Below are 23,981 nucleotides of genomic sequence, written 5' to 3'. Positions count from 1 at the left end.
ACACGTGGTTTCGGTGTGTCTTTGTATGTTGTGTATGTCAGAGCCAACTTTGCCGAAATAAAAGACCAGAGTAGATTGAGTCAACCTGGAATTCCAGATGAGCCAATTCATGCTCAGCTGAAGGTACTTTCCAAAAGGAAAAATCAGAGAAAATTGAGAAATAAAAAAAAATTAAAAAAAAATTAAAAAAAAATTAAAAAAAATTAAAAAAAAAAAAAAAAAAAAAAAAAAATTAAAAAAAAAATTAAAAAAAATTAAAAAAAAATTTAAAAAAAAAATTAAAAAAAAATTTAAAAAAAAATTTAAAAAAAAAATTTAATTAAAAAATTCTTCTCTTTTTTACTGAATTTTCTCGTATTTCCCAAAACAGGAAAGAAAACAAAAAAAAACATTAAACCAAAGAAGAAATCAAAAGTTTAATTGATATCGCTATCTCGATATCAGGAGAGAAAAAAAAAGAAAAAAAAAGAAAAAAAGAAAAAAACTTGAGAGAGAAGAAAAGAATCCTAACAAAAATTATGAAGTAGAAGGAAAAGGAGGAGAAACAACCACAATTTGGGCACTGTATCCTATTCTAAACTTCACTCTACTGACCCTGCCTTCTCCTATATCAACACTGTTGCATCTCTACTGTTACCACTATTACCCCCCCTGTCTCGACAAAAGACCCATACCTTGAATCTCCTGTTCTTTTTACAATGTTTGCGCTTCTATGCCGTCTATTACGGGGGAAACTCACCTCCATTTATTCGTACCTATTGTCTCTTTTAACTTCAAGAGAGGAACTCTCTAATGGGGAAGACCAAAAGGAGGTTTCTCTTTTCCCCTCTCCTCATTACGAATCCATCACCCCTGTCTCCATCTATATTAGACAATGTGCAGTTGGAGAATTCGACTACGATTTCTCTAATCCAAACCCCTTTGATTGGGATTTGAAAATCCTTAATCAAAATGCAATCTCCCATAACGACCAATCCTACCATGCTAATTATAACCAGCATCCGTTGCCACCACCACAGCAACACCAGCAACAACAACAACAACAACAACAACAACAACAACAACAACAACAACAACAACAACAACAACAACAACAACAACAACAACAACAACAACAACAACAACAACAACAACCATTGCTACATCCATCACAACCCCACCAACAACACCTACAACACCAACTTCACCTACAACAACAACCAGTCAAGCAAAATCAGAAATATCCTCACAGACTAGAGTCTAAGAAGGATCCCTACTCAAAGGGAAATGACTCGTTTCAGCACCATAAACAAGTACAACATCATGTTGGAATCGACAGCCACTGTTTAAAGGATAAATTGGATGGTTGCAATTACATGGACAAAACACTTCATAGACACCAGAAAAGTATCGCCTCTGCTGATGTTAAACACTACCCTCACCTCGCTAATACCAACTTCGTTAATGGCAATATCGGTAATGGCAATATCGGTAATGGCAATATCGGTAATGACAACCTCCTTGATAGTTTTAATGCAGACTTTGCCAACCAACTGAAATCCTTCAATAATTTCGAAAATAACCTGCTAATATCAAAACATATAGATGAGGAGGCAGATCTGTCAGATGATGAAGACCATTTTGTCTTGCCTCCCCCTCAAACCCATTATGATTCCGATGACGATTATGAGACCTTGCCCCTAGATGACGAGCTCATGATTTCCATTGTTCGCAACTCTCCATATAACCTGTTGCCCAAACTCGCACTCGACTACGGAGTCTCCCTTCCAATGGATTCAATCATGAATGGCGGAATGGGTGCACCAGACCTACTGAGAGAAGAAGACAGGCATGTACACTCCAAGCGTGGAAGCATGGAAGGGGAGCGACTACAAGAGCCAATAGAAGATGCTGATATGAAGAGTGATATCAAAGGCGATATCAAAGGCGATATCAAAGGCGATATAAAAGGTAGTGATGAAGAGAATGATGACATCAAGAGTGCTACAAGTAATAATAGAGACGATGTGTCTGCTGCTGGTGGTAATGACGATGTTGGTGACGATAACGAAGACGATGATGGTCGTAATAATAAGACCAAGGCTACAAAGGAGATGGTTAAGAGACACACTGAGTTTGAAGTTACACTTTCCTCGTCTCTTGATCCAAATTCCCCGCCTGAGAACCTAAAGAGAAAGTACAACCGCATTCTATTTTCAGGCAAGCCAGAATCGTTGAAATCAGAAGCGGATTTAAAGACCAAGAAAAAGACAAAAGTTGACAAACTGTTCACGTGTGACATCTGCAACACCTCTTTCAAAGTCAAGGGATACTTGACCAGGCACCAAAAGAAACATTTTGCGTCCAAGCCTTTCATATGTCCCTATTTTGATCCAAGCTCCCGTTATGATGATTCTACAGATGGGGCCAATGACCATCCATCCAAGCCAACTGAAGGCCCACTACGGTGTCACCCAACAGGCGGGTTCTCTAGACGTGATACTTTCAAGACCCATCTGAAAGCCATTCATTTTGTCTATCCTACAGGTACTAAGAGCTGCGACAGAGATCACAAGAGGGGGAGGTGTGCCTCTTGCTTTAAGGAGTTCCAATCAAACAAAGAGTGGCTAGAAACTCACGTTATGACCAATCAATGTGAAGGTATGATCACTCGCTACCAGTGACTCTCCTGCCTTCTCACTACTGACTTCTTGTTATACCCTCTCCGCAGCGATCTCCTCGGTTCCCTTGGCCTTGGTGATCTTTGATGCTTTACTGTGATCCGTGATGTTTTACTGTGATCTGTGATGCTCTTTAGCTGCTTGATGTTTTACTGTGATCTGTGATGCTCTTTAGCTGCTTGATGCTTTACTGTGATCCGTGATGTTTTACTGTGATCTGTGATGCTTTACTGTGATCCTTGATGTCTTACTGTGATCTGTGATGTTTTACTGTGATCTGTGATGTTTTACTGTGATCCGTGATGTTTTACTGTGATCCGTGATGTTTTACTGTGATCTGTGATTCTTTACTGTGATCCGTGATGCTCTTTAGCTCCTTGATGCTTTACTGTGATCCTTGATTCTTTACTGTGATCCTTGATTCTTTACTGTGATCTGTGATTCTTTACTGTGATCCGTGATGTTTCACAGTGATCTGTGATGCTCTTTAGCTGCTTGATGTTTTACTGTGATGTGTGATGCTCTTTAGCTCCTTGATGCTCTTTAGCTCCTTGATGCTTTACTGTGATCCTTGATTCTTTACTGTGATCCTTGATTCTTTACTGTGATCCGTGATGTTTTACTGTGATCTTGATTCTTTACTGTGATCCGTGATGTTTTACTGTGATCTGTGATGCTTTACTGTGATCCTGTGATGTTTTACTGTGATCTGTGATGTTTTACTGTGATCCGTGATGTTTTACTGTGATCCGTGATGTTTTACTGTGATCTGTGATGCTTTACTGTGATCTGTGATGTTTTACTGTGATCTGTGATGCTCTTTAGCTCCTTGATTCTTTACTGTGATCCGTGATGTTTACGTGATCTGTGATTCTTTCTTGATTTTTTTTTTTTTACTGTGATCCTTGATGCTTTACTGTGATCCTTGATTCTTTACTGTGATCCTTGATTCTTTACTGTGATCCTTGATGTTTTACTGTGATCCTTGATTCTTTACTGTGATCCTTGATTCTTTACTGTGATCCGTGATGTTTTACTGTGATCCGTGATGCTTTACTGTGATCCGTGATGTTTTACTGTGATCTGTGATGCTCTTTAGCTCCTTGATGTTTTACTGTGATCCTTGATTCTTTACTGTGATCCTTGATGCTTTACTGTGATCTCTGATACTCTCTGATACTCTTTGATACTCTTTTCCATGCATGTTTCGCTTTGCCCTCAGCTACTGCTTCACCTCCCCTCCCCTCTCCCCCTTCTTTCTCCCGTTTCTGCGTTCAACTTCTTTATAGACCCACTAACCCCCAACACTGTATTTAACACATCCCCATTGACCTTCATTGACCCTCCCCCACCAGCGTATTTCCCTTTTCTCTCCCCATTCTCTCTGCTCTTCTCGGCTCGTTGTCGCTCGCGGTCATTTTTTTTCGCCCTTCTTTTCCCGCATTTCCCGTAGCTGGTGTAGTCCGAAACTGTGCTGATCTTCTTCCTCATATGGGACCATCTGGGTAGAGCTCCTCTATTTATTATCCGACCCTATTCCACCTTCCTTGCTTGGTTGACAATTTAAGATGAAGTTCCTCCCATTTCTTTTGTACTCCTTTTCTCCTCTCTTGTACTTTTGTCTACTTTTCTTGTTTCTTCCCTCTGTAAGCCATCCAAAGAACAGAACCCATCTTTCTCGTGCTGCTTAAACTAAACCGAACCCACACGCAATCTTAAAAGAACCATAAAACATGTCCAACTCAAAACTACAATGGTTAATTGACTTGAATGTCAACGAAACCCCAGAGAGAAACTTCAGAAAGTCCTCCATCATTGGTACCATTGGTCCAAAGACCAACAGCGTGGAAAAGCTTGTTGCTCTAAGAAAGGCCGGCTTGAACATTGCCAGGATGAACTTCTCTCACGGTTCTTACGAATATCACCAGTCCGTCATTGACAACTGTAGAAAATCAGAAGAAGTGTATCCAGGCAGACCATTGGCCATTGCCCTCGATACCAAGGGCCCGGAAATCAGAACCGGTACCACCACCAATGGCGGCGACTACCCTATTCCTCCAAACCACGAGATGATCTTCACCACCGATGACAAGTATAAGGAAGCTTGCGATGACAAAATCATGTACCTCGACTACAAGAACATTGTCAGCGTCATCCAACCAGGTAAAATCATCTTTGTCGATGATGGTGTCTTGTCCTTCCGTGTTGTGGAAATCATTGACAACAAGACCTTGAAGGTTGTCTCAATTAATGCAGGTAAGATCTCTTCCCATAAAGGTGTTAACTTACCAAACACTGACGTTGACTTGCCAGCTTTGTCTGAGAAGGACAAGGACGATTTGAGATTTGGTGTCAAGAACAAGGTCCATATGATTTTCGCCTCCTTCATTAGAACTGCAAATGACGTTAGAGAAATTAGGAAAGTCTTGGGCGAAGAAGGTAAGGATATTAAGATCATCGTCAAGATTGAAAATCAACAAGGTGTTAACAACTTTGATGAAATTTTGGCTGAAACAGATGGTGTCATGGTTGCTCGTGGTGACTTGGGTATTGAAATTCCTGCTCCACAGGTCTTTATTGTTCAAAAACAACTGATTGCTAAATGTAACCGTGCAGGTAAACCAGTCATTTGTGCAACCCAAATGTTGGAATCCATGACCTACAACCCAAGACCTACCCGTGCAGAAGTTTCCGATGTTGGTAACGCCATTGTCGATGGTGCAGACTGTGTCATGCTTTCCGGTGAAACCGCTAAGGGTGACTACCCAATTGAAGCTGTCTCCATGATGCACAACACCGCATTGATTGCTGAAATGTCTCTTCCTTACTACACCCAATTCTCCGAACTTAGAGAAGCAACCAAGAAACCTTGCTCTGTTCAAGAAACTATTGCAATGTCTGCAGTTACTGCAACTTTTGAACAAGATGCAAAGGCCATCATTGTTCTCTCCACCAGTGGTACCACTGCAAGACTATGTTCCAAGTACAGACCAAACTGTCCAATCTTAATGGTCACCAGAAATGACAGAACTACCAGATTCTGTCACCTTTACAGAGGCGTTTATCCTTTCCACTATACCGGTAAACATGAAGAAAACTGGGCTATCGACGTTGAAAACAGAGTCAGCTACGCTATCGAGGAAGCAATCAAATTGAACATCTTCAACAAGGGTGATACCGTTGTTGTTGTTCAAGGTGCACAAGCTGGTGTCGGTCACTCCAACACCTTAAGATTAGTCAAGTCCTAAGTTTATGTAGTTTACGATTTTGCATATTAACTGCTTTCGATATAAGTTTTTTTTACTATAATAATGTTTTAATTGATCTAAAATACTATGATTTGCTGCTTGTTTTGTATTGTATTGTATTGTATTGTATTGTGTTGTGTTGTGTTGTGTTGTGTTGTGTTGTGTTTCATGGAAATTGTAGTATGTTTCCCGGCTGTAGTGTCTTTGTTTGTGTTACTGTGTGTGTCTCTGTTGGTGTCTGTGTCCTCGTCCTTTTCTTCAACAGTACTTGCTGGGAATTTTTCAGAATGGTTCCGCACCTAAAGTGAAAACACAGGTAAATTCTATAGAGACGTGAATGGCAAAGGATGAGGGTATCTGTTTCCAGTATCTGTTAATTTGTCAAACACAAATTAGTCGTTTAATTTGAACCTTATTGTCTGTCTCCTTATTGTGAAAGCAGTCTCTTTGTGTTCACCTCATTGTCAATAGTTAGTCGGTCTCGATGGCTGAAACCTCGCCTGAACCATTGTCTCTTTCGACAGACAATCAAGCGCCTCTTGTGGACCCAAATCCTGAAAATCCAAACACAGACTCTCCAACGTCTCCATCTACTCAACATAGTCTGCAATCATTTACTTCAATCGATGCTATACCTGAACCGAAAACATCCGCAAGCATCGACTCTTCCATACTTCAAGAGATTGTATCTGCATCGCAGCATGGAAATATAACAGTACTGCGTCATTATTTGGACCCATCAAACACATCACCTATATCTGCAAACATAACAGACAGTAACGGGATCACACTTGTTCACTGGGCGGCATTGAACAACAGGTTAGAAGCTCTAAAGTACCTTGTAAGTATAGGTGCAGATGCGGATATACCGGCGGGTGACATGGGTGCCACACCTCTACTTTGGGCGGTAAGATATGGTTTGGTTTACATTGCAGACTATCTTATCAGAGAAACAAATGCAGACGTTCATATCAAAGATAAAAATGGGATAGGGATACTCATGGCCGCCGTATTCTCAAGTAACGTTATGATGGTTGTCTATATATTGTGGACGTTGAGCTATAAACCTCAAGATATCGATATAACAGATCCAAGTGGCAGAACCTCCTTACATTGGGCAGCATACCAGGGCGACTTCCTAACTGTTGATGTTTTACTTTTGGCCGGTGCAAAAGTAGACATTCAGGACTCTGAGGGATTTACGCCGTTGCACTGGGGGTTGGTCAACGGTAGTAAAGCTGTTCTTACATCTTTAATTAATGCTAAAAGCGATATTACTTTGAAAACAGGTAATGAGAAAACATGTTGGGATATAGCTGCAGATATGAAAAACTCATCAACCTGGGCCACCGTTTTAAAAGAAACAGGTAGAGACCCTGTCATAGGTATGAAAAACGAAAAAAAGGTATTGGGCAAGGAATGGGCTCATTTCCTTATATTCATAATGCCATACTTTATATTACCTCTGACTTTGGACATCTTCACATCGGACCATTCTGTGATTATGAAAGTTGCAGAGTTTATCACCATTTTAATAGTACATCAGGTCTCACTTAAATTGGTTCTGGTTCCTTCTTTAGAACTCTCAAAGCCATCACTGTTGAAAACTCCTTTGTTTGCAGGCTATTTTTCAGCTACTGCTTACTGGTGTATAGTCACCTGGCTGTTTAAAGTACTGCCAAACACATATGCAAATAATCCTTTTGAAAACATAGTATTTTTTTTTGGTGCATTCCTTACGATGTTGACTTTTTTCAAGGCAATGAACATGGATCCTGGATTCATTCCTCAGGAAACAGATCCTGGCACTATTTCACAAACTATATTCCAGCTTTTAAAAGAACGAAAATTTGATTCTTTGAATTATTGTATCTACACAAACATTAGGAAACCACTTTTTTCCAAATATTCAAAGGATAAAAAGCTGAATGTTGCTCGATTTGATCACTACTGTCCGTGGGTTAACAACGATATAGGAATTAGGAATCACAAAGTTTTCTTTTTTTTTGTTTTGTTTCTTGAGCTAACTCTCACCGTTTGGCTGAATTTGGCCCTGAAATTTTTGAGTCTTTTTGAAACAAGTTCTTATGCATCTGCTTGTAACTACTTGCCAAATTCTTTATGCCAAGCTTTCAATCATTCCCCATTTGTTTTCAATTTATTGATTTGGTGTTCGTTCCAACTTATGTGGCTTTCGCTTTTATTTTTCCTTCAAATTATCCAAATATCAAAAGGCTTGACTGCTTACGAGTTCTCAAAAGTTCACAACCATAACCACAGCACTCCTGAAACTTCATTTTCTTCTGTCCCTGCAGATGAATTTAATAAAGTTAAAGATCAAGAAAGACAGCAAGATACCAGTACTATAGGTCTCAATGGTCACGTTGATGACAATGCTATTGATAGTGGTGATGAGAACTTGGCAATTCCCCAATGTGCCTGCCTTTCGTCCTTATCCCGAGGTACTTCAAGCGGTATTTTTGCTTCGAGATTTATTGCTCTTCCTATTACACTGGCTTCCAGAATAATGTCGTCTAAGTTTTGTAAAATGGTGGGTTTGGAGCAAGTGATGGTTTTGACAACTGATTTAGTCAACCATGAGAAGGATATCAGTCAGCAAAATAAGCTTGACTTTGGTCTGAAGACAAATTGGCTTGACTTTCTGTTCCTTAGAAGAACCGGTGATGAATATTCGTTCAGAACCTTAACCGCATTGCCCATCAATGGTGAAGGAAACCTTAATGGCCGATTAGTGGATTACTACACGCTCTTTACCTTACCAGAATTTGTATAGGTTCTGTAATTCATCCTACATAAAAACGGATCTAAATCACATAACAAACTAGGCAGATGACACATCATTATTTCTCTATATGACGTTCCTTTTCTCTCCATTTCTTCCATTCGGCCATGGTGTTTACGACCTTGTCATAGTTTTCCTGTAGCTCCGCTAATTGCTTTCTTAAGGAATCAACTTCACGTTGTTTTTGTGCCCCTACTGTTTTCGACCTGAATGTATCGTTACTACCAAATGGCTCCTGTTTTATTTCCAGCAATACTTGGAAAAAGTTCTTGTCTAACTCGATCAAAGCTTTGGAATTGTAATCATAGTTCAATTCATCTAGCTTTTCCTTGCCTACCAGGAAAGTTTGAGCTATAGGACATTCTCCATCGCTTGCCTTTAGCCCCTCGAGACACTGATAAAGGTTTTTTATAAACCCATACATTTCTAAAACTTTTGTTTTCAGTTTCTCCTTTTCTGTCAGTAATCTCTTTACTAACTCTGTAGATGTAAACTTATTTTCAGTCATGCTGTCATTCAAATTACGCATGGTATTTTGATTTGGAAGGCACCTTCGCCTTTTAATCCTTGCCAATAGCTCCTCTTTTTCAAATTCTGACCTACGTTTCTCCCTATCAACCTGGCTCTTATAAGCCTCCCAACCATTGCGAATATCCCGAATTTTTAGCTCAACACCTTTTTTTCTCTCTTCCAAATCGTTGATTGTATATCGGAGCTTAAGGTTTTCGATCTCCAGTTCCTTTGCTTTCCTTTCGTTCTTCAGCGCTAAAAACTCACTTTTTCCTGCGAGCTCTTCATAACGGTTTACCAATCGTGCGTTGTTTTTAGACTGCCTTTCACTACCCTCATTTATCTCTCTTAAAACCTCGTTCTCCCTTAATAACTGATCTACAATTCCAACTAGCTGCGATTCTCTCTCATATATATCAGTGGCATTCTCGAACTTTTTTTCCGTGAAGGGTTGAATTTCACTATAACCTTTGGCATCAAGCTTTCTATTGATGATAGATATACGCGTAGCCATACTTTTCATCTGCGAATCTGTTAAAGAACTTTTCACGTTAATAAGATTCTCTGAATTGGAAGGTTCCTCCATTTTATATCACTGATGTAGCACATCTACAAATATCTTTGATTGGATACACTAAAAACGAAGCATAACTGATTCACTGTCCTCCATGTAAACATAAAAAAGCCGAAACTACACGCGCAGAATCTCAGATGACCGGTGGTACATCATAAAGTTCCAACACTGTACCTATGATCAAGCAATTAAAAACTGAACACACTCTCTTACAGTGTCTCTTTCTTTCTTTGTGCACCTATTTATGTGTATGTGACCATTCTTAAAGTATGTGCACTAAAAACAAGCAGCTCTAGCAAGATATGTTTGCTGTTTTCAGAAACCTGATTTCTTGTAAAGAATCTAAAAAAATTATGCGCAAGCCCGGAATCGAACCAGGGGCTCAACGATGGCAACGTTGAATTTTACCACTAAACCACTTGCGCATCTTTTGTAGTGAAAGTGTTCCTGGTGGTACTCCTTTAGAATCTGATTATTGCTTGTTTATATCTTATATTTTTTTTATACGTTAATTCTCTGAGAACATCTATGGAATGTCCTCTGTTTAAATAGTAATTCTTTAATTTTAAAATAGCCTTTTGAGAGATTTAATTATCTTCTAGAACTTCTGTTTATCCTTCTACATGGTTACCCGATTAGGAAATAGAGAGATAGTCCTTTGTCTGATCTCTCACATGTAGAATGTGTTTGAATGTTTCTCCACTGTTTTGATTCACATCACTTAGTAATAATATTGTATTTCAGATGTTTTAAACAAATAGTAATGTTTTTTGCTTCCCATAATATTGTACATGAGCCCTCAAAACCCAACTACTATGAACATCAATGTACATTTTTATTATCTCTGAATAGATAACAATTTATTGTCTATACCAAATCAGCCTCACAACTTCACAACTTTAGAAGGTCACTTTGAAGACAGATACTTTTCTTTTGAGTGAGACCGTAAGAGAAAATCGCTCACTAAATAAACCGTTTTTAAAATTTTATTTAGAAACAGAGGAGTATAGAATGCTTTTACATTTTCAAGCAGTATACAAGCAAAACTACAACTGAACCATTTGAGACTGGATGCTCAAAAATAGAGATTGTTGTCGAAATTCTTCTAGTTTTAAATTGTTATTTAGATTACTAAGGACGGCCCCTGTTTAGAAAACGTATACTTGATTCCTCTAAAACAAGAAAAAATTGTCTTGCCCAAAAATATAAGCATATTTAGTTTTTATTTCTAGTAAAGACGTTTTCATAATAGTAAGCTAAAACTACTCTATCTGCAACGTTCACATGTTTGTTCTTGTGTTTTAAAAAAATGTTCTTTAAATTAATTATAAAATACAAACGTAATTTTAGTTTAGATTATTCAAGCGTCATGCTTACAAAAAACTCTTCATTGGATTGGATTTTGTTGTTATATAATCAAAAATAAGCGATACCGATTTAGCTAGTATTCTAAACTATTTATGATTACGTTTCAGGATTCATTATCAATTTTAACTAGGCTTTTATTTTTCGATAACGTGAAGAAAATATCCGTTTCAGCCTTTTCTTTGGTTGGAAAAATAAAATTTTATGTGTTAGGTAAAATATTTAGTTCCATGTATACGGCCTTCCAAAGAAAATAGTATTAATGTCACATACAAACCAGACCAATTACTTCTACAAAAGGTGTTTTTTGATCTGTAAAAAAAAAACAAATAAGAGCTATCAAGCATGTTATGATTCATAGTTTTAAAAAAGAAATGTAAGTGTTAAAATTAATCTAGTTAGTTGACAAATAGAAATATAGATCTAGAAATCATAAAGAAATAAAGTTCATTAAGAAATTAAATGTGGAAAGGAAAATGTGCTTTAGTATTTCAAATAAAAATACCATATTAAAATAATTAAGACAATTGACAGAAAGTGATTCAAGCGTTCTTTGAATTTGCTAATTCAGCTTCAGCTTCCTGTTCAAGTGCAGCCTTTTCAGCAGCGGCATTGGAGAATTTTTTCATGAATGCTAAACCTGGAGTGTAGTTTCTATATAGTTCATCAACATCTTCTAGTGAAAGACCCTTGGTTTCAGGAACAAACGCAAAGACAAAGACCAAGGAGAATACAACACAACCAAAGAAAACATAACCGTAAGCAAAATGGATTGCACCTGTAATAAACGGAGTGAAGAAACCAATTAAGAAACCCCAGATCCAGTTAGCACAGTTTGCAATGGCCATACCCTTGGCTCTAATTCTCAATGGATAAGTCTCAGAGACAACGACATAGACGCAGGCACCCCATGTTTGCGCAAAGAAGAAGATGAACAAACAAACCAAGAAAATCATGGCATTACCAACTGGTTTTCTTGCTTCAGAACCGTAACCATGTACATACAAGTCCTTGACACCAATAGATGCAAAAATAACCAAGGTAACAAGCATACCAGTAGAACCAGCCATCAATGTCATTCTTCTACCAAATCTATCAACAACCCATAATGCAAGGAAAGTAGAAGCAAAGTTGATCACACCAAAAACAATGGAGGTTTCAAAAGAGTCATCCAAACCAACTGCTTTGAAAATAGTAGTACCATAATAGAAGAAATAGTTAATACCAGTCAATTGTTGTAAGGTCTGTAAAACAATACCGACTAATAGTCTGTAGAAAATCTTTGGTTTACCTGTGAACAATTCGCCCCATGTTGCATTACCTGCAGATTTTTCAAATTCAATAGCATCAGCCAAAATATTAACTTCATGAATAACAAATTCGGAATTGACATCTTGTTTGTTAGCCTTAGCAAGAGATTCTTTTGCCTCCTCAATTCTATCATTCTCGACTAAATATCTAGGAGACTCTGGAGTAAAGGTCATACCGAAAATCATGAATAATGCCCAAGCAAAAGACAGACCTAGTGGGATTCTCCATTGTCTTGAGTCACCATAGTGATGGTAGGTACCGTAGGTGGTACAGTAGCCTAAAAAGATACCACCGGTAATCATCAATTGATAACAAGAAACTAAGGTACCTCTAATAGCCTTTGGGGAAGTTTCAGAAATAAACATTGGAGCAAGGACACCAATAGAACCAACAGCAATACCGGCAATGATTCTACCAATAAAATATTGGACCCAAGATTTAACAGCTGCAATCTGAATAATAATACCAACAATATAAACAATCATGGTCATCATTAAACCTTTCTTTCTACCATACATGTCACCGGTTTTACCTAGGGTAACACCACCGATGGCACAACCAATGTTGAAGATAGAAAGCATTAAACCAGTTCTTGACTTGGATAGATATTTTTGACCTTCAGAGCTGATTTGACCATACCTATTAACGAAATCAGGCATGTTGACAAAACCAGAAATAGTACCGGTATCCCAACCAAAGACAAAACCACCAAAGGCAATCAAAATACAGGTGAAGGCAGCAAATAGGTATGTAGTTTTTGGAGCAGCTGGAACAATGTCGTCAGCTTGCTGTTGCTGTTGCTGTAATGCACCATCGTCGCTGACAGGAGCGTTTATATCATCATGTGACTCATTCGGTTTCTCAACAGAAGAAACAGAAGACATCTTTTGTGTGAATTTTTTTTTGTACTTTCTTTTGTTTTTAAACAAATAGTATTAGAATATGTGAGTGTATATTTGTTTGTGGTTGAAGAGGAAATTTGGAAAAAAAAAAGATTGAACTTAGGTGTGTTGAGAGATATCCAGGGTGGAAACTAGGGAGTTTAAATACCCGTCTTTCCAGCTATGGGATTAATATATGCAATGGAAAAACCCTTGTGTTCGACTACACAAAATCACCCAATGTTGGAAAAACAGGAAAATGCGGCCTCACACATACTTAGTCCGAGTCAGCAAAAATGGGAGCATGTCTGAACGGCGAGAGCGGAAAAAAAAATTGCATTGTACCTGCAATTGGTCAAGTTCTGGAGTCTTGCCCTTGTGGTAAACCTCCTGACGGGGGGAACCCAGGGAAACAAATTGCCCTCATGGACATCAAGCAGCCATCCATTAAAGGCACATCTCTTGTTGGACATACATCATTATCTTGCTGCAGCCATTAGTAAACACAGGTTCAATTAGAAACAGCATGCTGTCAAACTTGTGGGGAGACACGGCGTTCCTACTGGAAAATAATAAAAACACGGGGGTTTCCGCTCAGAACATATTTTGGTGGGGGATAATTTCTCCCAATTCGGTCAGTTTTCGGCAGTTTTCTGGCCCCACTAAAAAATTTCCATTTTTTTCCGCAGGGTAATTTTTATTGCCAGCTACATGTTAGCCGTGGTTCCTTTTACCCCGGTTTTTTTTTTGTTGTTTATGCCGCCTCTGTTCTCGTGGTGGAGAGAAACACAACGTTCAGTGGCAACAGCGCATCTTCGACACAGACCAAGGTAATATACAGTAACAAGGTGGTCTGTGTGTGTCTGCGTGTTGGCGTATGCTATGTCCCGGTGGTGATCAGCCTAAATGCAGTTACTGTTTTATTGGTCTACCCCGGAAAATTGGAAAGGAAGTTCCGTACCCGGGTGGAACTCTGCCGCGCACTAGTTTGGTGTTGACATGCTACAAAACTCTAGAAGCATAACTATGTACTCCCATCATTTGTCCAGGTCTTGAAATAATGCGGGATAGATTGTTAAGTGTCCTAGAGTCCAAAGAAAAAGCAAACGTTTTAAGCTTTCCAGATATGGTCATTTGTTTCACTTGTGGCCTCACCTACAGAGTCTTGTAGGGTTGTTTCTATTGTTTTCCAGCCAAAGCCCCCGCCCCCCCTCTCTTGAAAACCCAGCACCCTCTTGACGTTTCGACGTACATGCTGTTCCAGTTAGTGCAAAACCCGCTAGATGCTGCCAGAGATATGAGTGGCTAAGCTATACAGCAACTCGGAAAGTTACACCGTGTGCTTCAATTGCCCGACCCAATGGGGGAAGGGATCAAGCCAAACACATTATTTCCAATACCATTTGTTCGACATAACACCCTTTCTCTGTTTCAGCGCATAAGAATATTCTCGGTTAGAATGTCAGCTAGAACGACGTTCGCTGTGGTGATCCTACAGAACCTTGAAGGACTAATTGCCAAAACGGCAAAATGCAAGATTCTTGAAGCAGAATGAAAAATCTGGGAATCTTCACGCCACTGAAAACGGAAAATATTTTTTCCGCGTCCACATGTTTATAGAGTGGGGAAACTTCACGGATATAAGGCGGACAAATAGCACGATTCGCATAGAAGAACTGCTCACACCCATAGTTGGCTGACTTGTATAGACGTCTTACCTATATGGCCGATGGTCTAATCTCACTCACAGCTTGATGTTCCTAATCTCACTCATAGCTTGATGTTCCTAATCTCACCACTAGAATTGAAGAGAATTTAGAAAAGTACCCATACCAGGTAATCTTTGAGGCTTCTTCATTTTGAAGCACAGGTCGGAAAACTAATAATAAACCCCGTACAAATGTAACCATGGGTTAGCTATAGCTAACCACTCAGCATGGCCGTTATCGAGTGTTGTGCTCCTGCTAAGGTTTCTCCTTCGATGCCAATCATTGAGTCCTTAGACCTTATCTTACATCACGAGACAAGTCTATGTATTCTACAACTATTCGCTGGTAGACAGTGGGGATGTTCCACGTAGAACTGAAGCAGGAGCTTAACCCCCCATTCGTGTTGTCATAAATTTCTACTGTGTGTTCCACCCTACGAATCTTGAGTTTTAAAGCCTGTCTGCCTTTATCTTAGTTGGCATCTTAGTCAATATATTATCGAATGCTCTGCCAAAAAGAGTACCTGCGCATGCTGCCAAAATGTCACATGACAATGTGGCGCATGCGCCATGGCCATACATCTACACTAGCCAGCTTCTTCAATGTACCACTTTAGAAACTAGCTCTCTTGGTTAAATTCTCACGTATAAACTGCACTGGTATGAGCTTACATAAAGAAACACAGTCTTGAATGTATTTTACTGGAACAAATGCTAGATGTAACTGTAAAATATGCCCTAGTCAATGTAGGTTAAATAGAAAGGTTAAAAGAATATTACGAAAAAAATCTGGCTGCAGTAAATATTCCTCTGTGGAGTTTGTTGGAACTTTAATGTGTCTCAAAAGAATCTATACAGCTTTTCCTATTTTCAACAGTACAAGAAACCTGGCCATATAATACCGCTAGTAATAATCGTGTTACCAACCTCTTTGTGAGTTCAATGCACAGCTTCCCCTAAGGAAGTAAAATAACTCTTAAAGAACCGTGACTCTCATTTCTAAGTTAACTGTATGGCCTTTGTCCTAAATGTACCTGTCTAAAATGCATCATGCTCGTCACAACATAAGCATTGTACTTTCTGTATGACGATGTACTATGTAAGTATTTCAGAAAACCATACTTAGTACACATTCACTCGTTGATTAACTTAATTGCTAATGAGCCATATGCTCCAATTCTATAAAAGCAACAGGCTCAAAGTGTCTATACTCTATGTTCTTTGAACCGTAGATAACCGCACGGCCTCTTTGAGAAGTCTCAAAAAATACAGCTACCTAAGCACATAACCAAATCACGTGACTTGTGGCTGCCATTTGCAAACTCAATAAATGTTGGTTAGGCAATGATTCAATGTTATAGCAACATATCAAGTGGTAAGAGCGGTAGCATATGAAAAAAACCTCCAAAAAGACATTTTCAGTCCAGCGTTATATGTTCTATTTAATATCCTCGTTGGTGAATCACTCAACGATGTTGTTTTGACTACTCAGTTTCGGTACCTGCAAATACACCTATTTTTGCATTTATTTTTACGGTGTCTTCCATAATATTTCACTTGTTTCCTTGAAACAGCTTATTCTCACAAATATAAATAGTTGGGGTAACATCATAGATATCCAAATGCTAACCTGAATGTTAGGAAATTGAGGGATTTTTCCTATCTTTTTTTTCTTTCAAACAGAGCAAACAAAAGCTCTGATGTCTGCACAGAAAATTGTACCTAGACACAGAGGTACTTGAGACCGCATATTGCATGTCTATGAGTATGACAAAAGTTAGGAGCCTTTTCGATTCAAGCAATATTCTTGATAAAAACCTGGCTAAAAGTTTTGATTACCTGTATCCCTTTGATAAATAACACAATATTACTGATCATAGAATATTGATAGACTTTCCTTGGTGGCAATTGCTTGCATAACGTTTTAGAATTGGTAGTCGGCTGATTTAAGCAACCATTTTTTGTCAGAAAAGCCTTCAAAAAAGGAAAAGCTTTCTTTAATGGAATTTTAAGATAGACCGGCAAAAAATTGATCTCCGGTGATGTCCAAGTAGATTCAGCATATGAGCAAAAATACGTACCAACTTTGAAGGTCCTGCAATAACTGTAATAAAATATTCAGTGTTTGTCGTCTACCACTCTGCCTGGACATAAGGAACACCTTCTTTTAACAGCAGTGGTCACAAAAAATAAAATTGAAAACAAGAAAATGAAGGAATCAGGTTGGAGAATCCTTTGTTATGTGAAAACATTGAAAAAGTAATGTCAAATAGAGGCACCAACTAAAAGCTTGTAAAACGACACAGACATTGACCGCTCAATTTGTCACCAGGAATAAACATACAGTGCAGATCAAACCATCCCAATAAATATGGATTATACCTTACTTTTCATTTAAAAATATCCTAAAATGACCGGTCTTATCTTTATGTAACATATTACATCAAAAAAAAGGAGATGCATATTAGGAACTTAAACGAGAGTTAGCTTAGATTTACTTCCATTACAGCCATCAAATTTTATTTAACACTAAGCTATCTGCAAATAACTCACGTATGCTTCGAGCTTAAAATTCATTAACGCTCTGTTATATTCCAAATTGATACAATACTCAATGAACCTTGCTTATTGAAAGCTTCATAAAAGTTTCGTTTCTTTTTTATGCAAAAGATAGAAGTATAAACTAAAAATAAAAAATAAAAAAAAAACTCAATAGCAAGAGGTATTTCTCATTTTGTTATTAGATTGTGGTTATACATAATTTCATGTATATTAAATTAATTCCCTGGAGTATTTCTCCTGTATGACAAGATTAGCATTTTTATTTTGAACCAATGTGCCACCGTCGATCCTAAAACTGAAAGCAAAGAACAAGACAGGAGATCAGGAGATCAGAGAACTTTTCGTTTCTGTCTGGCATTGACCAACTATCAAAAAATGATGACTAACCGCATATTAGCAATGGAATAATGGGTACATCGATTAGCCTCTTGATTCGTACAAATAGTAAAAATTAATCCTTAGTTGGGTTCAGTACACCAAAAAAAACGCCTTTGAGTCCTTTGAAGTGTGTACTGAACTGCTGAAAAGTTCTACTAAAACTATCTAAACTTTTGACTGTATGACAAATGCAAATCAAAAATTAGTAAGACACTTTGGTTGTAGACCTCTCCTTACAAAAATTGACAATATACTTCTCGTTAGTATTATCAGCTTGGCAACTACAGAGTGATGTTTCGAAGTAAAAGTGTGATCCTCAGAGGCTGATCTTAGAAGAGACGTTCGTGTGGATGTAAGGACATACGCCTAACCATATAAGTCAAACTCCATCGTCTGTGTTTTAACATGTAAATAGATGAATATCTGAGATAATAGGTTTAGGATTACAGTAATATTAAACGTATCTTCTAATTATACTGAAATTTTGGTTTGGCATTTTTGCAGTTTGTCTCCTTGATTGTGAAATTTTATCGATACGCTCTTTAATATTTAGTATATTAACATGTAGACCAAAAAGCTTTCTGTATTCTGGAAACCATAGATTTCTATGGTCAGTGTTATTATTAAGCCCAAAATAAATTTGCTGAAGTTATAGCATGATAGGGAGAAAACTTAATACATACCCACTATCCCCTTTATGAAACCATCTAATGGTTTTTTTTTATGTTACGCCTCTGCTCTATTTTATCGCCAGAATAATAAAAAAAAATGTCAAGAAAATGCCTTGTTCTAATCCGAACCACCTACTAATCCAACTTATCCCCCTGCGCAAACCACTTGGCCAGCTAGGGCTAAAAAGTTTTTTGAGGGACTTGGGGTAACGTGTCAAAATTATTTCCTTATTTGGGATCTTTTAACAGCTGAATCTTTTTAAAAATAATCACTAACCTTAACAATAGCAAAAACAGTGTATGTAACAATGATAATTATGATACACGTATTAGTAAGTACGCCATAGGTGTATAATCACACGAGTAGACAATGGGTGTGGTGGAACTTAGTTGTAGTAGAAGCAGTAAATAGATCTCTCTCTTCCGCCTTTTGCTGCTTTCACTCCCGATTAGGAGCTTTATTGTCTATCTACTTGCACTTCCTTTTTCGGGACACATTCTGAAAAATCCCTTTCACATTATGAAAATGTTGCTGGTGGTGCGTATTTTAGAACCTGATTATTGCTTATTTGTATCTTATATATTTTATACACTATTTCTCCGAGGCAGCTATAGAATGTTCCCTCTTTATGTAGTAATTGTTTAATCTAAAAATAGCATTTTGAGGGATTTAATTATCTCCTAGAACTTCTGTCTAACCTTCTACAATCTTTTTCAACCTTCCATATAATTGCCCGATTAGGAAATAGGGAGATGGTCCTTTATCTGATCTCTTATACTACCCCGTCGCTTTAGAAACTTCATCCCGAAGTTTATTATCTTTATCAATTGCTCTTGCATTATCCCATAATGTTTTCTGTAAGTCTTCTGGGATCTCTAAAAATAATGAAAATGGGATGCTTGAACTATGACAAGGGTCACAATCTTTCTAGTAGACATCCAATGTATCGTTTGTTTCATCGATACCAGCTATACCGATAATCTCGGTCAGTCTACTTCTTGCTTCAGCTATCATTCTTGGGGGTACCTTGGGAAACTGTTTATCCGCTTGTAAGGATCTTCTAAGCCATCTGACATTGATTACTCTATCCTTTTTATTCGTTTTCGGTAAATCAACTTCGTAGGCGTTGTCTGATATCTTCTTGACAACCTTGTAGGGTCCGTAGTATACCGGTTGTATTTTGTAATACAATCTATCACTACCGTATGCATCTTTGTGCAATAGTATCCAATCTCCAACTTCAAATGTCTCGTACACTCTCGACTTATTATGCTGTATTTCCTGGCTTCTTTGCGCTTCAATCATGTTTTCTTTCACATTTTCCATGATGACTTTCATTTCTAATGCGAATTCTTCAGCTTTATTGCTGTACCTTCTACTTGAAACACGACTGCTAGAAATAAACATTGGCGAGTCTGGTAAGTAACCATAGCAAACTTCAAATGGTGATGAACTTATCGAGACTTGATGGGAACTGTTGTAGGCAAATTCGGCCATTGACAACCATTTGTCTCAACTGTAGAGATCGTTACTCGCATAATTCCTTAGTAATTGGTTTAAGATTCTATTTTTTCTTCCACTCTGGCCATCTGTTTGAGGGTGATTAGTGGTTGAGAAGAGTGATGATGTACCAAGAATTCTATGTCATTATCTGAAACCATTCTTTTTGGAATCCCATGTAATTTAAAACAATTTTCTACCATCAATTTCGCACATTGCTCTGCGGTTGCAGTTTTCCTAGTGGGGATGAAATGTGCCATCTTCGTGAATCTATCCACCACTACCAAAATCATATCGTGTCCATTTTTGCATCTGGGGACACCTGTGACGAAATCCAAACTGATGTCTGTCCATCTTCCTTCAGGAATCGGAAGAGGGGAAAATAATCCTCTTTGACCAGTTGTCTCGGGTTTGGTTTTCTGGCAAACCGTACATCTTTGACAATATCCCTTCACGCTTTTTAGCATATTTGACCAGTAAAACATAGGGTGAAGTCTCATGTATGTTTTGAAATACCCGAAATGACCAGCAGAGTTACCGTCATGAGCGTTACCAATAATTTCCTGAACCAACTTAGACTTAGGGGAGACTACTATTCTTCGATCATTTTCTCCTTTAACCACCAAGAAATATAATAAATTATCCTCAATTGAATAATGTTTAGTGTAGTTATGGATTGACTTCGGGATCGACAAATTTTCTTTTAAAATGTCGTATATCTCCTTAATTTCGTTGTCTTCTTCGTATGACTGGATAATCCGTTCTATCACTTCATGGTTTGGTGTTAACACCTATTTTATTGTGTTGATACTAACTTCATTTTCCTCGTCTGGGTACCTAGACAAAGCGTCTGCTACTGAATTAGTAGGACCTCAAGTATTGAATTTTGAAATCGTAATCAGCTAATCCTAGGAATGATTGAGCATCTTTGGCATTTTTCGGAATTGGCCAACTCTTGATTTTGTCTATCTTAGCAGGGTCAGTCTGGATACCTCTGCTTGAAATGAGATGTCCTAAGAAACCTAAGGTTTTGAAGTAAAATGAGCATTTCTTTTCTTCGCAATCAGCTTATTTCTCCTGAGCAATTCCAATATTTTTCTAATGTAACTGTAGTGTTCTTCGACAGTCTTTGAGTAAATTATAATATCATCCAGGTACACCTGAACAAATTGGTTCAAATAAGGTGCTAGAATCCTATTCATCATTCTTTGAAAAGTACTAGGGGCGTTGGTTAAACCGTAAGGCATCACAACCCACTCGTAGTGACCGTAATCTGTGGAAAATGCTATTTTTTCAATATCATCTTCTGCGATTCTGACCTGAAAGTAACCTGACATCAAATCCAACTTGGAAAATACTGAAGCTCCTCCAAAAAATGTGATTAATTTGTCGATTCGTGGTATTGGGAACTTGTCTTTTACCGTATTGTTATTCAGTAACCCATAGTCAACACACATTTTCATACTACCATCTTTCTTCTGGAACAAGTAACAAAAAACTATTGAAAGAACTAGGGGCAGACTTGATAAAGGCTAGTTTCAACAGTTCATCAACCTGTTTATTCAGTTCTTGTTTCTCTGAATAGCTTGATTTGTACTGGCGTCTGTATGTACTCTTGGTAGGTTCAATGAGTATAATTCTGTGAGTCAAATCCCTTTGGGGAGGTAAACTGGTGGGTTGGTCATTGGTCACCACATCTCTAAATTTTTCATGAATTTTATTTCTAATTCCAACAACACCACCGTAAGGTTCTTCTAAAACATTATTATTTTCTTTTTCTTCAACTGACTGCACAAACACTAATAATGGATAATTATCAACATTCTTTAAATTTCTTCTGACTGCACGCATAGATTTAATAGCTATAAGTTCATTTTCTTTTGTTTCTTCTAAGTCATTTCCGTTATTTAATTTTATTTCTTTTTGATATCTGGGATTTCAGGAGTTTCCGTTTCCTTTTCGATATTTTCCCAGTCAACTTTATTTCCATGATCTTTAACAAATGGGAAACCTAATATCATTTTATGGTTGATATCCTCTAAGACTAAGAACCTAATATTCTCATTTTGCCATTCGTTTCTTAGCTTGAACTACAGTTTTGTTTTTTCTACTGAAGGTAGACTTGTAGCAATATTGTGATCAACTACCTTTATGGCCTCTAATTAGTTTATTTTCTTTGGCCCGTTTTTTACCACCATAACCAGCACTATATAATCTAATAAAATTTTAGCTCCATTTAAAACCTTCCAAGTTCCGACCAAGGCATAATCTGTACTTTATGTCGAGAAAGATAATTAAAACAGTAACCAATAAAACCACAGCCCTCTTTATCAGTTTCAAAGATGCCATTCAGGCCTAGTTAGCTGATTTATCAAATTCAGGATTTAGCTATTTCTAAATTTTGATAGTAAAGTTTATATTTGTTTTTGTTTAAAAGCGATCCCGCATGTCTATTTAGCTCAGTGTACAACTGATATTCCTGTAACTGTACCAGGTGATTTTGATTTCCATTGTCCTTCATATGTTCTTTTATATAGGCTCTTTCAAAAACGGTTCAACTGATAACATCACGATGGATATCTAAAGTGGAATTAATAGATCAAAGCAAGAGAGGATTTCCAAGGAATAGGGCAATTCTAGTATAGGAAGACTGTGGATTGTCGAGACAAACAAAAGTTGAGTTGTGAACCTTTTGTTTATGAGAAGTTCAATTCGCACTCCTTTTCTTTACAAGCTTGGGAATTCAGATAGAGATAATACCTACATCTACTGAATATTAAGTGAACCAAAAATCACTGTAACAGCACTCAGTCAACTAAAGTCGACTGTTTAAGCTCCTCTTTAGAAAGCCCCACTCGTCTCTAAATTAGTTTCTATGCTATAAGCATCAGAGAGCTCCTCTAAGAATGTAAGAAAAGTGAAAAGCTTCTTTTGGTCTGATAGTTTTTTAATTAAACAGTTCAGTAACAGAAAAACTCGTTTTGAGCTTTTCCTTGTTAATCCACGACTTTTGGATATACATTATATGCTGTAGGTCCTTTGTAATAACAATAGCTATTTTGGCATCGAGTTGTACAAGTTGACATTTCGTTTTATGTTGCTATTATTTAATAATATTAAGTGTTTCTTATCAAATGTATATAACCTTTGTCGGATGAATAACGAACCAAGTTACAAACCTAGCAATTGGACTCTTTCCGCTAGCCTTTGCTGGTTGACTTGAGAAGGTAGTTTTTCATGATAAGTTGCACCCTGGCCATCTCTATGAAAATCAATATTTCAATAATCTTATATACACTTATAATGAACGCGCATTACTCAGACAAAGAAACAAGGACTTCTTGGAATTCCAAGTTGTGGTTGTTCAATTGAATCTTTATGTTTGACTTCTTCTTTATCCGCTTTATAGAAAACTTCCTAGGACAACAAGGTTCGAACAAGAACATGAACAAGAACATGAACTTTTGCTCAATTAAACCCATTTGCTCTAATTCATTAATGAAGTGAAAAAATAGGATTGGAAAGGTTTTTCGCTAGAGAAATCGCTTTTCTCAGCAGTCTTAAGTATCTGGCAATCACTGTGGTTCCCTTTGGTTTCAAAGTGTACAATCGTTACCTCATAAAAGTTTTCAGTATGAATGAAATGATGTTTACTAGGGAACATAAACCATTGGGATCTTTCTAGACTTAAACTGCCTTTTAAAAGCTGGGCCTTCAGAAACGATTCATCATAGGGAGTTTTGGAGCTTCCTTGGATGTGCTCCTTATGTAAACTATTCCTTAGTTCTCAAAAAAAAAAAGCAAAAAGA

The 23,981-nt window shown here is 37.6% G+C and overlaps 5 protein-coding genes and 1 non-coding gene across 6 annotated transcripts, besides 1 other annotated feature; 3 read left to right on the top strand and 3 right to left on the bottom strand.

Annotated features, from left to right (window-relative positions):
- Window positions 1-698: 698 nt before the first annotated feature.
- Window positions 699-2,663, top strand: C5L36_0A06850 (uncharacterized protein; the record flags this gene model as incomplete). Its single annotated transcript, XM_029463698.1, has 1 exon — window positions 699-2,663. The coding sequence occupies one exon, from the start codon at window positions 699-701 to the stop codon at window positions 2,661-2,663; it is 1,965 nt and encodes a 654-aa protein (XP_029319558.1).
- A 1,730-nt stretch (window positions 2,664-4,393) lies between these two features.
- On the top strand, window positions 4,394-5,908 carry C5L36_0A06840 (uncharacterized protein; the record flags this gene model as incomplete). Its single annotated transcript, XM_029463697.1, has 1 exon — window positions 4,394-5,908. The coding sequence occupies one exon, from the start codon at window positions 4,394-4,396 to the stop codon at window positions 5,906-5,908; it is 1,515 nt and encodes a 504-aa protein (XP_029319557.1).
- Window positions 5,909-6,392: 484 nt separating this feature from the next.
- Window positions 6,393-8,702, top strand: C5L36_0A06830 (uncharacterized protein; the record flags this gene model as incomplete). Its single annotated transcript, XM_029463696.1, has 1 exon — window positions 6,393-8,702. One exon carries the CDS (start codon window positions 6,393-6,395, stop codon window positions 8,700-8,702), a length of 2,310 nt encoding a protein of 769 aa, XP_029319556.1.
- A 67-nt stretch (window positions 8,703-8,769) lies between these two features.
- Window positions 8,770-9,807, bottom strand: C5L36_0A06820 (uncharacterized protein; the record flags this gene model as incomplete). The annotated part of the gene is made up of 1 exon (XM_029463695.1): window positions 8,770-9,807. One exon carries the CDS (start codon window positions 9,805-9,807, stop codon window positions 8,770-8,772), a length of 1,038 nt encoding a protein of 345 aa, XP_029319555.1.
- A 342-nt stretch (window positions 9,808-10,149) lies between these two features.
- Window positions 10,150-10,220, bottom strand: C5L36_0Atrna3G. Its single transcript has one exon. It is a non-coding gene; the product is annotated as a tRNA-Gly (tRNA).
- A 1,482-nt stretch (window positions 10,221-11,702) lies between these two features.
- C5L36_0A06800 (uncharacterized protein) lies at window positions 11,703-13,355 on the bottom strand (the record flags this gene model as incomplete). The annotated part of the gene is made up of 1 exon (XM_029463694.1): window positions 11,703-13,355. The coding sequence occupies one exon, from the start codon at window positions 13,353-13,355 to the stop codon at window positions 11,703-11,705; it is 1,653 nt and encodes a 550-aa protein (XP_029319554.1).
- Window positions 13,356-18,868: 5,513 nt separating this feature from the next.
- Window positions 18,869-23,981: part of an inverted repeat (IRR2) that runs on past the window's edge.

The sequence above is a fragment of the Pichia kudriavzevii genome, chromosome 1, assembly GCF_003054445.1.
Source record: "Pichia kudriavzevii chromosome 1, complete sequence".
Classification (NCBI taxonomy): Eukaryota; Fungi; Ascomycota; class Pichiomycetes; order Pichiales; family Pichiaceae; genus Pichia; species Pichia kudriavzevii.
This window is presented reverse-complemented; position numbering and strand designations above follow the sequence as displayed.